The sequence below is a fragment of the Eriocheir sinensis genome, unplaced genomic scaffold, assembly GCF_024679095.1.
Source record: "Eriocheir sinensis breed Jianghai 21 unplaced genomic scaffold, ASM2467909v1 Scaffold1895, whole genome shotgun sequence".
NCBI classification, from domain to species: Eukaryota; Metazoa; Arthropoda; class Malacostraca; order Decapoda; family Varunidae; genus Eriocheir; species Eriocheir sinensis.
The window spans coordinates 1-15,000 of record NW_026111289.1 but is presented as its reverse complement, the minus strand read 5'-3'; the positions used below and the strand labels follow the sequence as shown (position 1 = coordinate 15,000).

Sequence of the window (15,000 nt, the reverse complement as noted above, 5' to 3'; positions counted from 1 at the left end):
GATGCTGGGGGGGGGAGGGGGATATGTATGTTAGGGTGTATATAATTTTGATGTATGATTTGATGTATAATTTGATGTATGATTTGATGTATAATTTGATGTATGATTTGATGTATAATTTGATGTATGATTTGATGTATAATTTGATGTATGATTTGATGTATAATTTGATGTATGATTTGATGTATAATTTGATGTATGATTTGATGTATGACTTGATGTATAATTTGATGTATGATTTGATTTTTTTCTCTTACTTTGATCTGATTTTTTCTTCCTTCCTTTCTCTTCCCTTTTGTTAACTGAATTGTTTTTCTTTCTCTTCCTATACTTGCCTTTCTTTTCCTTTCTTTCCTTCCTCTCTTTATTTTCCTTTCCTTTCCCTACCTTTCCTCCCCTTTCCTTTATTTTTCCTTCCCCTTCTCTTCTCTTCCCTTCCTCCTTCCTTTCCTTCCCTTCCCTTCTCTTCTTTCCTTTCCCTTCCCTTGCTAAACTGTCTTCCTCTTCCTCCTCTTCCTTTCCTTCCCTTTCTCCTCCTCCTCCTCCTTCCTTCCCTTCCCTTCCTAAACTGTTCTTCCTCTTCCTCCTCTTCCTTCCCTTCCCTTTCCTTCTTTTCTTTTCCCTTCCCCTTCCTAAACTGTTCTTTCTCTTCCCTCCTCCTCCTCCTTCACCCCCTTCCCAACCCCTCCTCCTCCTCCTCCTCCCTTACCTGTGGCAGTGTCCCCTTGACGAGCGCAGGTATATCATCCGAGGTGAAGCCCAGCGCGTTCAATCCGTCATCCACCTTCATTTCCTGCATGTATTCGCGCAAGACCTCCGCCAAGACCAGACCTGATGATGATGATGATGAAGTTGTTAGTTGTTGTTTGTTATAGTTAGTTATCATTATTATCTCTCTTTCTCTTTGCCTCTCAACTCCCTCCCTCGATCCCTCCTCACCGGCGTCCTCCTTCCTGACGTTGGTTGTGTCTCGGCCCAGCAGTGTGGCGGCCTCAAGGTGGCGTTCGGGGCACATTGGGGCCGTGAAGGTGAAGACCGCTGGGGCCGTCATCACCACCGACAGCCCATGGGGGATTAGCGCATGGGGGCACCTGGGGGAGGATGTGTTACGTGTGTTACTACAGTCATGGTGCGCTGTAAAAGGTCCTGTCACCAATAATCATAATAATGATGATAATAATAACAGTACACACACTCACTGGTACTCTGCCGGCTTGTAGTCCCGCACGCCGCCAGCTATGGGGTAGGACAGGCCGTGGCAGAGGTGCACCCCAGCGTTGCCGAACCCAACCCCGGCAAAGGTGCTCGCCAGGTGCATCTGGGAGCGCGCCTCTACGTCGTCGTTGTTGTACACTGACCTATGGGGTGAGGGAGGAGGGGGAGGGGGGTTATTTTTTCACAGTAATGGTTGGGTTTTGTTAACCTGCTTCTCTCTTATTCTGGCTTTCATTGCATGATATTTCTTGTTTCCGGTGTATCCCGTAGTGACCGTCATATACGGTGTGGCAATGGATGTCACCCATTGCCATCCAGACTGCCAGCGGTCCCCACACAACTCACTGTGTGGTGGGGGGCCAAACACCGGCCATGGCCAGCGACAGATACACAGTGTGCGGTGGACATAGCGACCACCCACCACCTGACAACACCTGGACGGCGTCCACTCACCATCCAGTCAACAGTCATAGGTCGGCCACTAATGGCAGTCTGCTTGCTGTCCAGACACAGTCCATTTGGCCACCAGACGGCAACCTCTTTATGACTGACAGTGACCAAAAAGGTCGGCTGGAGTGTTTTGGTGCAGCACCAAAAATCTCCAGCTGACCTTTTGTCACAGGGTGGACAGAGAGACATGATGATTGCATGCACAACCATGCGTGACCTCCTGCAACCCGCAGGTTGTGAGTGGTCATTATTAGGTCATAGTCAGTGTGAGTAAGGCTTTACCTTTCCTTTCCCTCCAATCCCAGCATCCCTATCCCTCCTCTTCCTCACCTCTTGAAGTACTTTCTGATAATTCCCAGAGCGTGTCGCGCCCAGACGTCAGATATTGGGTTTGACCCCTGGTAGGCGGGGCGCAGGAGGGGGTGCTCGGGGCGGGGTGACCTCTGCTGGTAGGGGATGGCTGTGAAGGACTCCAGGGCATGGCATAGGACGTCAAACCTGTCAAGGATGGGAAGGAGTGAAGGGATAAAAGTTTGTGAATGGGATGTTATGGTTAAAGAGAGAGAGAGAGAAGAAAAGACAAACACACACACACACACACACACAAAATGGAAGAAGTAGAAAATGAGGAGTTACTACTAAAAGAAGAAGTTACCACCAGGAACACAAGAGGACACAGTAAAAAAATGAGGAAGGGAAAATGATTGAGAGACATAAAGAAATATAGCTTCCCTCAAAGAAATACAGAGGTTTGGAACGGACTAACTGAGGATGCAGTATCAGCGAGGAGTGTGCAAAGCTTTAAGGAAAAGTTGGATAAATGCAGATACGGAGACGGGACCACATGAGCATGAAGCCCAGGCCCTGCAAAACTACAACTAGGTAAATACACACACACACACACACACACACACTCACCCACTATAGGCCGTCACTCGCTCGGGCATCAGGAGGGTATGGAGCGGGTCAATAATACCCAATGTTGGTCTCAGCGCCCTGTTGGCAATCCCTGTCTTGGCTTTCAGGGGCTCGTAGTCGAAGATAGCGACACCTGTGGTCTCGCTCCCTGTGCCGGCTGTCGTGGGAACTGAGAGAGAGAGAGAGAGAGAGAGAGTGTGTGTGAGAGAGAGAGAGAGGGGTGGTTAGTGAGGTAAGGAAATGGGGAGAGAAAGGAAGGAGGGGAATGACATGGAGGAAAGACTTCTATATGAGGAAAGAAAAGTGAGAGAGAGAGAGAGAGAGAGAGAGAATCAAATAGTCTCTCTCTCTCTCTCTCTCTCTCTCTCTCTCTCTCCCCTCCCCTCCCTTCCCTTCCCTTTGCTTCCCTTCCTTTCCTTACCCTACCCTTCCCTTCCCTTCCTTCCCCTTTCTTACCCTACCCTTCCCTTCCCTATGCTTTCTTTCCTTCCCCTTCCTTTCTAACCCTCCCTTCCCTACCCTCCCTTTCCTACCCTCCCTTCCCCTTCTCTTCCAACCCCCTCCCCCCTCCTTCCCCTATACCCCAAGGCACCCACCAGCTATGAGGGGGGCCAGCTTCACGGTAACAGGCTTTCCCTTTCCGATGGGCGGGTTGACGTAATCGAGGAAATCCGCCGTTGGGTCTGAAGCATAGAGGTTGGCGGCTTTGCAAGTGTCGATGACCGAGCCGCCACCGACAGCAATGTAGGCATCGAAATTACCTGCCTTGGCAAAATCTATGGCCGCCTTGAAACTGTGAGGGAGAGAGAGAGGGAGAGGGTGAGAGAGAGGGAGATAAGGGAGAGGAGAGAAAAAGAAGGAGAGGAAAAGATAAAAAATAACAATAATAAAAAGGAGAGGAGGAGAGATAAAGAGAGAGAGACAAAAGATGGAGGAATAATGAAAGATAAAGAATAAATTGAAGAAACGGAATGAAACAAACACTGATGATAGAGATGTATGGAGGAAAAAGGATAATAATAATAACATAGGCCTACAAACAAGCCTAATATCCCTTAACCTGCACAGTATCATAGGCCTCATAGTTGACCACATACTAATACAACAACCGCAGTACCTCACCTTGTATCAGTAGGCTCCACTCTCACTGTATCATAGACCTCGTAGTCCACCTTGTGCCGAGAGAGTGAGTCCAGGACGGCCGACAGGGGGGTCATCTTAGCCAGTGTGGGGTCGGTCATGACGAGGACCCGCTTAGCGCCCAGAACGCCCACGTCTTGACCCACCTCCTGAGTGACTCGAGGCCCATAGCGGACGGTGCTGCATGCCATCTGTGGGAGTGGAGGGGGGAGAATGGTTAGTGGTGGTGGTGGTGGTGGTGGTGGTGGAAAAAATATATATTAGGGTGTGGAAGAAGGAAAAGGAGAGAGAGAAAGTAAGGGAATGGAAGAGAAGGAGAGGAAGAGAAGGGAGGAAGGGAATGGAAGAGAAGGAAAATATGGGATGGGAGAAGGAAGGGAATGGAAGAGAAGGGAAATATATATGGGATGGGAGAAGGAAGGGAAGGAGAGGAAGGGAATGGAAGAGAAGGGAAAGATATAGGGAGATGGGAGAAGGAAGGGAAGGGGAGGAAGGGAATGGAAGAGAAGGGAAAGATATATAGGATGGGGTAGGAAGGGAAGGAGAGGAAGGGAAGGGAAGAAAGGGAATGGAAGAGATGGGAAATATATATGGGGATGGGAGAAGAAAGGGAAGGAGAGAAAGGAAGGAATGAAGGAAAAAGGAAAGAGGAAGTAAAAATGAACACAATAAAATAAAATAAAAATAAATATTGCAGCCAGTGACCTCGGTTGACCTCACTTCACTGACCTCAAAGGCATAGTCGGTTGTCTTGGTGGCTGTGGTTGAGTGTGGGTGTGGATGTGACCAACCAGCAGAGTGGGCGGGACACTGGCATCTGTGGGCATTATTATCATTATTATTATTATTATTAGTAGTAGTAGTAGTAGTAGCTAGTAGTAGTAGTAGTAGTAGAAGGAAGAGGAGGAGGAGGAGGAGAGGAAGAGGAGGAGAGGTGCTTTTTATGTGTCGAAGAGGAAGACTTAGAAAGAAAATAAGAAGTATAGAAGAAAAGAGGAGGAGGAAGAAGAACAATAACAAGAAATAGAAGAAGAAAAAGAAGAAGGAAAGGAGGAGGAGGAGGAAAAGAAGGAAGAAGAATCATAATAATAAGAATAAAAGGAAGAAGAAGGAGAAGGAGAAGGAGGAGGAGGAGATAAAAGCCAAGGTCACACACACACACACACACACACAAGGTCAAGTAGGGAAGGTCAATTAGATAACAGACTTACACTGGACTTTGAACCTTATAAGGACACAATAAGCTTCTGGTTAGGTATTTTTTTTTATATAATCAAGGTCATTAGTTCTCTCTCTCTCTCTCTCTCTCTCTCTCTCTCTCTCTCTCTCTTCCTCCTCCTCTTCCTCTTTCTCTCTCATCCCATATTCCTCCTCCTCTTCTTTCCTCTTTCTCTCCATCTCTTATTAATCTTTCCTCCTCCTCCTCCTCTTCCATATTTATCTTTATTATTCCTCTTCTTTTCTTCCTCTTTTTTTTTCTCTCCACTTCCTTCTTTCTCTCTCCTCCATTCTCTCTTATCCCATCTTCCTCCTCCTCCTCTTTTTCCTCTTTCTCTCCATCTCTTATTAATCTTTCCTTCTTCTCCTCCTCTTCCATATTTATCTTTATATTATTCCTCTTCTTCTTTTTCCTCCTCCTCCTCCACATACCATTTTTTTCTCTTCCCCCTCCATCTAATTATTTATCTCTCCTCATTCCTCTTTTCTTCTCTTCCTCCTCTTTTTATTCTTCTTCCTCCTTCTAATACATCCCTTTTTATCTACACTTTCCTTCACTACTACTACTAGTCTACTACTGCTACTACTATTACTACTACTACTACTAGCTTAGCAACCCAATGGCCTTGATATGTTGTTCTCTCTCTCTCCCTCTCCCTCGATTATGCAATACCCTACATATATGCGTATTGATAAAGGTCAGTTATTCCCCTCTCTCTCTAATTAATAGTTCATCCTATTCCCTTCTCTTTTCATATCCTTATCCTCCTATGCTCTGTCTCCTTCCTTCCTTCCCTTCTCTGTTAATTATTCTTTCTTCCTTTGTGTTCTCTCTGCTTTCTTATATAATTACAACACTAACTTTGATCCCTATTTCCTTTAATTTCCCTTCATTTCCTCTCCTTCCCTTCCATATCTTTCCTTCCTTCCTCAGATATTCATTTTCTTCCTTCCTTATCATCGTTTCCCTTCCTTCCCTTTCCCACATGTCCTTCTTTCCTTTCCCATATTCTCCTTCCTTCTTTATCCTAGGTCTATTCTTTACTCTTCTTCTCTATCTTTTTCCTCCTTCCCTTCCCTTCCTCTCTTATTCGTTATCTTATATTCCTTCCCCTATCTTACTCTTTCTTTCCCTTCCCTTCCTTATTTATCCATTCTCTTCCTTCCCTCCTTATATATTCGTTCCCCTTCCACTCTCTTCTCTTCCCTTAATTCCTTATAATGACAACACTTCCTTTCCCTTCTTCCTTTTCCTTATATAATGACTTCCACTCTCTTCTCTTCCCTTCCTTTCCCTTCTTCTTCCTCTTCCTTATATAATGACAACACTTCCTTTCCCTTCTCTCCATTCTCTTCCCTTTCTTATCGACACTAATTCCTTCCCATCTTTATATAATGACAACACTTCATTTCCCTTCTTCTCTCCATTCTCTTTCCTTCCTCTTCCTTATGACAACACTGGCTTTCCCTTCTTAATTCCTTTCCATGTCTTCCCCTTTATTTCTCCAACATTCCCTTCCCTTCTCTTCCTCTTCCCCTTCTTTATCCTTGTCTTTCTCTTCTTCCTTCGTCAATCACCTTCTTCTCTTCCCTCCTTCCCTTATTTTCACGTTTATTATAACATGACACTCTCTGGGGCTTACATACACGAGAAAATAGATGATAAACGAATAAATAAACGATAAATTAAATACGAATGAAAGGAAATACAAGAAAAATAATGATAAATGACGGAATATAGCTGCACACATATACGAGGAAACATAAGCAAAGAAATACACAATAAACCAGTAAATACGATAAAATACATTAATATAACACGTTCTAATGCCTTACGTGGCCGAGGATATGGACTTGAGGAGATGAAGGGCCCGGGAGCGACCTGCTGTAGACATCCTTCCTCTTTGAACACCTGTGAGGCACTGGCTGATTCTCGTTTTAAAGTAGTTTGTTTACCTCCCCTGCCCAGGACCAAGACCATTCATGTATCTATTCCTTCTCTCCTTGAACCGTTATCTTTTCCTCCTCTTCATGTCTTTCCTTATTCTTCATTAATGGCATCTTTTCCTTATCTTATCTCCTTTAAAAGTTATCATTTCCCCTTCATGCCTTTCCTTATTCTTCATTAATTGTATCCTTTCCTCATCTTTATTCCTTTCTCTCCCTTCCCTTTCTTGTCTTCCTCTTTTCTTACTTTGTTGAATCTCGTCGACTGCGGACACAGCTGGGGTGGACCTCCGGGCTGCTCATCGAGTTACGTAAATTATATATACGAAATGCAGGCAGATGTATGAATCGACTTTCCTATTCATATGTTACGAATATACCTGTGTGCGTGTGTATAGAAAACATTATGTTAAACCCTTCCTGCAAGCTTGGGGGGTATGGGAGAATGCAATACAGACATACATCGTCGAAAAGCGGGCATTTCAACCTTAAACAAACACCCCATTCTTCATTTTCCTGCTACGTATAAATGTTTGCATAGAAATCATTGCGTAAACCCTTCCTGCAGGCATGGAGTGTGTGGGAAAATGCAATATAGACCTACATCGTCGAGAATCAGCCCTTTCAACCTTATACAAATACGTACCTCACTCTACATTTTCCCGTTACGTACAATAGTTTGTGTATAGAAATCATTATATATAACCCTTCTTGCAGGCATGGAATGTATGGAAGAATGCAATGAAAACATACATCGTCGAGAATCAGCCCTTTCAACCTTATACGAATACCTCACTCTACATTTTCCCGTTACGTATAATAGTTATAGAAATCATTGCGTAAAGCCCTTCCAGTACGCATGGAGTGTGGGAGAATGTAATGCAGACATACATCGTCGATAATGGGACCTTTCTATCTAATACAAACATCTTATCCTTCATTTTCCAGTTACGTAGACTTGCTTGTGTATAGAAATCATTACGTATAACCCTTCCTGCAATCATGGTGTAGGCCTAAGGGAAAATGCAATGCAGACATACATCGTTGGCCCTGGAGGCCGTAGTCCCACAGCCTATAACTAGCCCAATAAAACGCTCAAGAAAACATACATCGTCGAGAATCAGCCCTTTTGACATTTTACAAACATCTCATTCTTTATTCTCCTGTTACGTAAAAATTTCAGTATGATAACCCTTCCTGCAAGCTCGGAGTGTATGGGAGAATACAATAGACATACATCGTCGAGAATCTGCCCTTTCAACTTTAAACAAACACCTCACTCTTCATTTTCCTGTTACGTATAAATGTTTGTATAGAAATCATTACGTATAACCCTTCCTGCAAGCATAGAATGTATGAAAGAATGCAATACAGACATATATCATCGAGAATGGGACCTTTCTACCTGATACAAACATCTCATTTTTCATTTTCCTGTTACGTATAAATGTTTGTATAGAAATCATTACGTATAACCCTTCCTGCAAACATGGAATGTATGGAAGAATGCAATACAGACATACATCATCGAGAATGGGACCGTTCTACCTGATACAAACATCTCATTTTTCATTTTCCTGTTACGTATAAATGTTTGCATAGAAATCATTACGTATAACCTATCCTGCAAGCATGGAGTGTATGGAAGAATGCAATACAGACGTACATCGATCGTTGAGAATCAGCCCTTTCAACCTTATACAAACACCTCACTCTACATTTTCCTGTTACATATAATAGGGTATAGATTACATTGTATAAATCCCTTCCTGGAAGCATGGAGTGTGGGGGAAGGCAATGCAGACATACATCGTCGGCTCTGGAGGCCGTGGTCCCACAGCCTAACTAGCCCCATAACACACTCAAGAAAACATACATCGTCGAGAATCAGCCCCTTCAACATTATACAAACATCTCATTCTTTATTCTCCAGTTATGCATAAATTTCAGTATGTGTAACCCTTCCTGCAGGCATGGAATGTATGGGAGAATGCAACAGACATATATCTTCAAGAATCAGCCCTTTCGACATTATCCAAACATCTCTTTCGACATCATACAAACATCTCGTTCTTCATTTTCCAATGAAAATAATAAATTGTGTAGAAATCATTACGTATAACCCTTCCTGCAAGCATGGGTGTGGGAGAATGCAACAGACGTACATCATCGGGGCTGGAGGTCGTGGTCCCGTTCTTTTTTCATTTTCCTAATAAATGCTTGTGTATATATATCATTACGTATAACCCTTCCTGCAAGCATGGAGTGTATGGGAGAATGTAATACAGACATATCTTCGAGAATCAGCCATTTCGACATCATACAAACATCTCGTTCTTCATTTTCCTGCTACGAATAAATGCTTGTGTGTAGAAATCATAATTAATAACCCTTCCTGCAAGCATGGAGTGTATGGGAGAATGCAATACAGACATACATCATAGAGAATCAGCCCTTTCGACCTTATACAAACATCTCGTTCTTCATTTTCCTGCTACGTATAAATGCTTGTGTATAGGAATCATTTTGTATAACCCTTCCTGCAAGCTCGGACTGTATGGGAGAATGCAATACAGACATACATCGTCGAGAATCAGCCCTTTCGACATTATACAAACACCTCATTCTTCATTCTCCTGTTACATATAAATTTAAGTTTGTATAACCCTTCCTGCAAGCTTGGAGTGTATGGGAGAATGCAATACAGACATACATCTTCAAGAATCAGCCCTTACAACATTATACAAACATCTCGTTCTTCATTTTCATGCTACGTACAAATGCTTGTGTATAGAAATCATTACGTATAACCCTTCCTGCAAGCATGGAGTGTGTGGAAGAATGCAATACAGACATATATCGTCGAGAATCAGCCCTTTCGATCTTATACAAATATCTTTCTTTATTCTCGTAACATAAATTTCAGTATGTATAACCCTTCCTGCAAGCATGGAGTGTGTGGAAGAATGCAATACAGACATACATCGTCGAGAATCAGCCCTTTCAACCTTATAAAACACCTCACTCTACATTTTCTCGTTAAGTACAATAGTGTATAGAAATCATTGCGTAAAGCCCTTCCTGAAAGCATGGAGTGTGTGGGAGAATGCAATACAGACATACATCGTCAATAATGGGACCTTTCTATCTAATACAAACATCTTATCCTTCATTTTCCTGTTACGTAGACTTGCTTGTATAGAAATCATTATGTATATCCCTTCCTGCAGGCATGGAGTGTAGGCCTATGGGAAAATGCAATGCAGACATACATCGTCGGTTCTGGAGGCCGTGGTCCCACAGCCTAACTAGCCCAATAAAACACTCAAGAAAACATACATCGTCGAGAATCAGCCCTTTCGACATTATACAAACATCTCATTCTTTATTCTCCTGTTACGTATAAATTTCAGCATGTATAACCCTTCCTGCAAGCTCGGAGTGTATGAGAGAATGTAATACAGACATATATATACGAAATCAGCCCTTTCGACATTATACAAACATCTCAATCTTTATTCTCGTTATGCATAAATTTCAGTATGTATAACCCTTCTTGCAAGCTTGGAGTGTATGGGAGAATGCAATACACATACATCTTCAAGAATCAGCCCATTCGACATTATACAAACACCTCATTCTTTATTCTCGTTACGTATAAATTTCAGTATGTATAACCCTTCCTGCAAGCATGGAGTGTATGGGAGAATGCAAAACATACATACAGTCCAGAATCAGCCCTCTCAACCTTATACAAACACCTCACTACATTTTCCCATTACATATAATAGTTAGTGTATAGAAATCATTGCATAAAGCCCTTCCTGCAAGCATGGAGTGTACAGGAGAATGCAATATAGACATACATCGTCAGCTCTGGAGGTCGTGGTCCCACAGCCTATAACTAGCCGCATAAAACACTCAAGAAAACATACATCGTCGAGAATCAGCCCTTTTGACATTATACAAACATCTTATTCTTTACTCTCCTGTTAAGCATAAATTTCAGTATGTATAACCCTTACTGTAAGCATGGAGTGTATGGAAAAATGCAATAGACATACATCTTCAAGAATCAGCCCTTTCGACATTATACAAACATCTCATTCTTTATTCTCCTGTTACGTATAAATTTCAGCATGTATAACCCTTCCTGCAAGCATGGAGTGTATGGGAGAATGTAATACAGACATGTATCTTCGAGAATCAGCCCTTTCGACATTATACAAACATCTTGTTCTTCATTTTCCTGCTACGTATAAATGCTTGTGTATGGAAATCATAATTAATAACCCTTCCTGCAAGCATGGAGTGTATGGGAGAATGCAAGACATACATCATCGGCTCTGGAGGTCGTGGTCCCACAGCCTACAACTAGCCCAATGAAACACTCGAGAAAACATACATCGTCGAGAATTAGCCATTTCAACATTATACAAACATCTCATTCTTTATTCTCCTGCTCCACATAAATTTAAATATCTATAACCCTTCCTGCAAGCTTGGAGTGTATGGGAGAATGCAATACGGACATATATCGTCGAGATGGGCTGGGCTGACCATCAGGCCCCACCAGGAAGAAGCCTTGGGCCGACCATCAGGATCCACCGGGAAGAAGCCTACTGGCGCAATAAGCCACAACATAAAAATATAAATAAATAAAAATAAAACTTTCCTGCAAGCATGGAGTGAATGGGAGAATGCAATACAGACATACATCAAGAATCAATTCTTTCGACCTTATACAAACACCTCATTCACAATACAGACATACATCGTCGAGAATCAGCCCTGTCAACCTTATACAGCCACCTCAATCTTTATTTTCTTGTTTCATATATTAGTTTGTGTATAGAAATCACTACGTGTAACCCTCACTGTAAGCTTGGAGTGTAGATATGGGAGAATCCAAGACAAGACATACAGCTTCAAGAATCAGCCCTTTCAAAATTCAACAAACATCTTTATTCTTCATTTTCCTGTTATGTGTATTAGTTTGTGTATAGAAATTACATATAACTCTTCCTGCAAGCTTGGAGTGTATGGAAAAATGCAATAAAGACATACATCTTCGAAAATCATGATCAGCCCTTTCAACCCTATACAAATCTTGTTCTTCGTCTTCCTGTTATGTACATTAGTTTGTGTATAGAAATCATTATGTGTAACCCTTCCTGCAAGCATGGAGTGTATGGGATAATGCATTAGACATATACATCATCAAGAATTAGCCCTTTTGACTTAAAACAAACATCTTATTCTTCGTCTTCCTGTTGCGTATAATTGCTCGTGTATAGAAATCATTACGTGTAGCCCTTACTGCAGACATACAACCTTACGTCATCAAGAATTGGCCCTCTGGAAACGGACCAAGGCATTCTAATCAACCATTTTTCCCATTACGTACAGGTGAACAGAAATCATTACGTACAACCTGTACTGCGGACATTCAACCATACATCGTCGAGGATCAGCCCTCTCAACCGTATATGTGTGTGTCCCTGTATGGGTGAGACACTGTATAACGGGGTGTATGGTACTGTGTGTGCATTCGTGTGTTGACTTTATTTCCACACCACCTTGATTTGAGGTAAAAGTCATGGTGCGTTTTTTTCAAGAGGTGTCCCCTGTAGGCCTAATCCTCTTATCCTTGGTCAGGGAATTAATTGCTCGGGTCACTGCTGCAGCCCAAGGAGCAACAACGCAAGTGGATTTTATTTACAGACTCTTGCCTGGTCTATGCTTCTCTTAAATGGAGATATTGAAGTTGGGGTGGATTAAAGTTCTGGGCAGTACACGCGTAGCAATAGCCGGAGCAGCATTGCGGGTTATTGCGATAGAGGAAGCGGAAACGGATGAGCGAGTAGCAGCAAAAATTATCATGCAGAAACCATATATAGTTGTTTGTTACAATACTCAAATCCATGGAAATTGTAAACAGCCGAAGCAGCAAAAATTATCATGCAGAAACCATATATAATTGTTTGTTTCAATACTCAAATCCGTGGAAATTGTAAATAGCCAAAGCAGCGAAAATTGCCATGCAGAAACCATAGTTGTTGTTAATATAGCAGCAGCAGCAAAAGGGTTAATGTGGATAGTCGAAGAGGGTGTTAGATTTGCCATGCAGAAGCCATAGATGTTGTTATATATATAGCATAGTACATATATGTAGAAATATAACCCAATACCTTATCCTTAAAATATATCCTTTTGTGTAAATATATCGCTTCGACCATACCCTTAAATATTATCCCTCGGTACATACGTAAATATAAACCTTAACACATACACTTAAATATTTTCCCATGCAGATGTTGTTAATAGCCATACGTATTTTTCCATAGCACGTACTCAAAATATATCCCAATGGTAGATACGGAAATATATAGATTACTACACACACTTACGAATATCTAACTCAATACATTACGCTTAGAATATACGTAAATATATCGCTTCGTACATACACTTACAGATATAACCCAGTACCTTACGCTTAAAATATATCGCTTCGTACATACACTTGCAAATATATAACCCGGGATGTTGCGTTTAAAATATATATTACTAGAATGTACCTTAAAATATATCGCCATACATACACTTACAGATATAACCCAGTACCTAATGCTTAAAATATATAAAGTACATACACTTACAGATATAACCCAGTACCTTACGCTTAAAATATATCGCTTCGTACATACACTTACCCAGTACCTTACCCTTAAAATATATCGCGTAGTACATACACTTACAAATATATAACCCGGGATGTTACGTTTAAATATATTGCCTTCGTAGATGCGTAAACATATCACATAGTACATACATGCATGTAAGAATATAACCCGGTACATTACACTGTGAAATATTCCTTGCATTTTAAATTTATATATAACCTGAATCTTTCCTCTTGATGCTGCAATTCCTGTATGTGTGATAGCCTTCTTCTCTTCTTCTTCTTCTTCTTTTCTTGGTTGTCCTGGAAGAAATAGGAGGTTAGTGGTCGGTTTCCTAGTTTTCCTTTTTTTTTTCCTTACTTATTTCTTACTTTCTATTCTATTTCTTTTCTTTCCTTCCCTTCCTATCCCTTCTTTCCTTTCCTTCCTATCCCTTCTCTTTCCATTTCCTTCCCTACTCTCCTACTTCCTTCCTTTCCCTTCTCTTTCCTCTCCTACCCTTCTAATTCCTTTCTTTCCCTACTCTCCTACTGCCTTCCTTTCCCCTTCTCTTTCCTTTCCTACCCTTCTAATTCCTTTCCTTCCTTTCTCATTCCCTTCCTAATTCCTCCCTTTCCTTCCCTTCTCTCCCATAATCCTATCTAGTAAAGCAGCTTTGAACACAACGAAAGCAATCAGTCGCTATACCTCTGCCAGGCGTGTGAAGATACCGTTGTCAAGGCTTCATCCAGCACACCAGATACCGTTGTCCAGTCTCCATCCAGCACACCACCTCTCCACACAGCCTCCTCCTCCACTCTTCTTCCGCCTCTCCACCGCCCTGAAAGAAAGTCCATTGTCAGTCGGATAAAAGTTGACAATTTCTAGATAATAATGCTTGTGTTTTCTAATTATTGTCTCCTCAGTTTGACTGTTTGAAAATACTCTTGTGGGGCTTTTCATGTACTGATTAATAATTCTGGTTATAGTTTTAGATGACCTCTGCACCTTGAACAAGAGAGAGAGAGAGAGAGAGAGAGAGAGAGAGAGAGAGAGAGAGAGAGATTATCCTCACCTAAAAATATAAGTGAATAAAAATGAATAAGAGATTGACCTCACCTTCCTCTTCCTCATTCTCCTCCACCTCTTGTGGTTCTCGTCCCTGGCTGGCCGCTGTCTTGGTGACCTCACAGGAAAGTCGATAATGGGAGGAAAAAAAAAAAAAAAAAAAAAAAAGGGGAGGGAAATAAAAAAAATAAAATTAGTCAACGTCCTACAACACAAAGGAGATATACTCAATATCATATGACAGTCGTAGGGCAAGATAAAGTCCAGTCACACTGTGCAGACTCCGCCACGAGAACCCAGCGACTTGGGGTACATGAGGTCTTGGGAGTGAAATTTTGATGTGAAAGTGTCGCAAATCGTAGGAGATGGGGGCATAAAG

The 15,000-nt window shown here is 41.9% G+C and overlaps 1 protein-coding gene and 1 long non-coding RNA gene across 2 annotated transcripts in view; both read right to left on the bottom strand.

Moving 5' to 3' along the window:
- The window catches only part of LOC126990678 (hydroxyacid-oxoacid transhydrogenase, mitochondrial-like), a 7,323-nt gene extending 386 nt beyond the window's left edge, over positions 1 to 6,937 (bottom strand). The window contains exons 1-10 of the mRNA XM_050849363.1: positions 6,778 to 6,937; positions 4,453 to 4,540; positions 3,706 to 3,914; positions 3,180 to 3,376; positions 2,584 to 2,752; positions 1,996 to 2,163; positions 1,200 to 1,358; positions 940 to 1,091; positions 710 to 831; positions 1 to 4 (exon numbers count right to left, since the gene is read on the bottom strand). The exon at positions 1 to 4 is cut by the window's left edge and continues 386 nt beyond it. Coding sequence (XP_050705320.1) covers positions 1 to 4; positions 710 to 831; positions 940 to 1,091; positions 1,200 to 1,358; positions 1,996 to 2,163; positions 2,584 to 2,752; positions 3,180 to 3,376; positions 3,706 to 3,914; positions 4,453 to 4,540; positions 6,778 to 6,836 — 1,327 coding nt within the window. The 5' untranslated portion in view covers positions 6,837 to 6,937. The remainder of the gene's footprint in view (positions 5 to 709; positions 832 to 939; positions 1,092 to 1,199; positions 1,359 to 1,995; positions 2,164 to 2,583; positions 2,753 to 3,179; positions 3,377 to 3,705; positions 3,915 to 4,452; positions 4,541 to 6,777) is intronic.
- Positions 6,938 to 13,542: 6,605 nt separating this feature from the next.
- On the bottom strand, positions 13,543 to 14,761 carry LOC126990679 (uncharacterized). The gene is made up of 3 exons (XR_007744638.1): positions 14,673 to 14,761; positions 14,262 to 14,394; positions 13,543 to 13,876 (listed from the first exon to the last, which is right to left on the bottom strand). It is a non-coding gene; the product is annotated as an uncharacterized LOC126990679 (long non-coding RNA).
- Between the last annotated feature and the right edge of the window lie 239 nt (positions 14,762 to 15,000).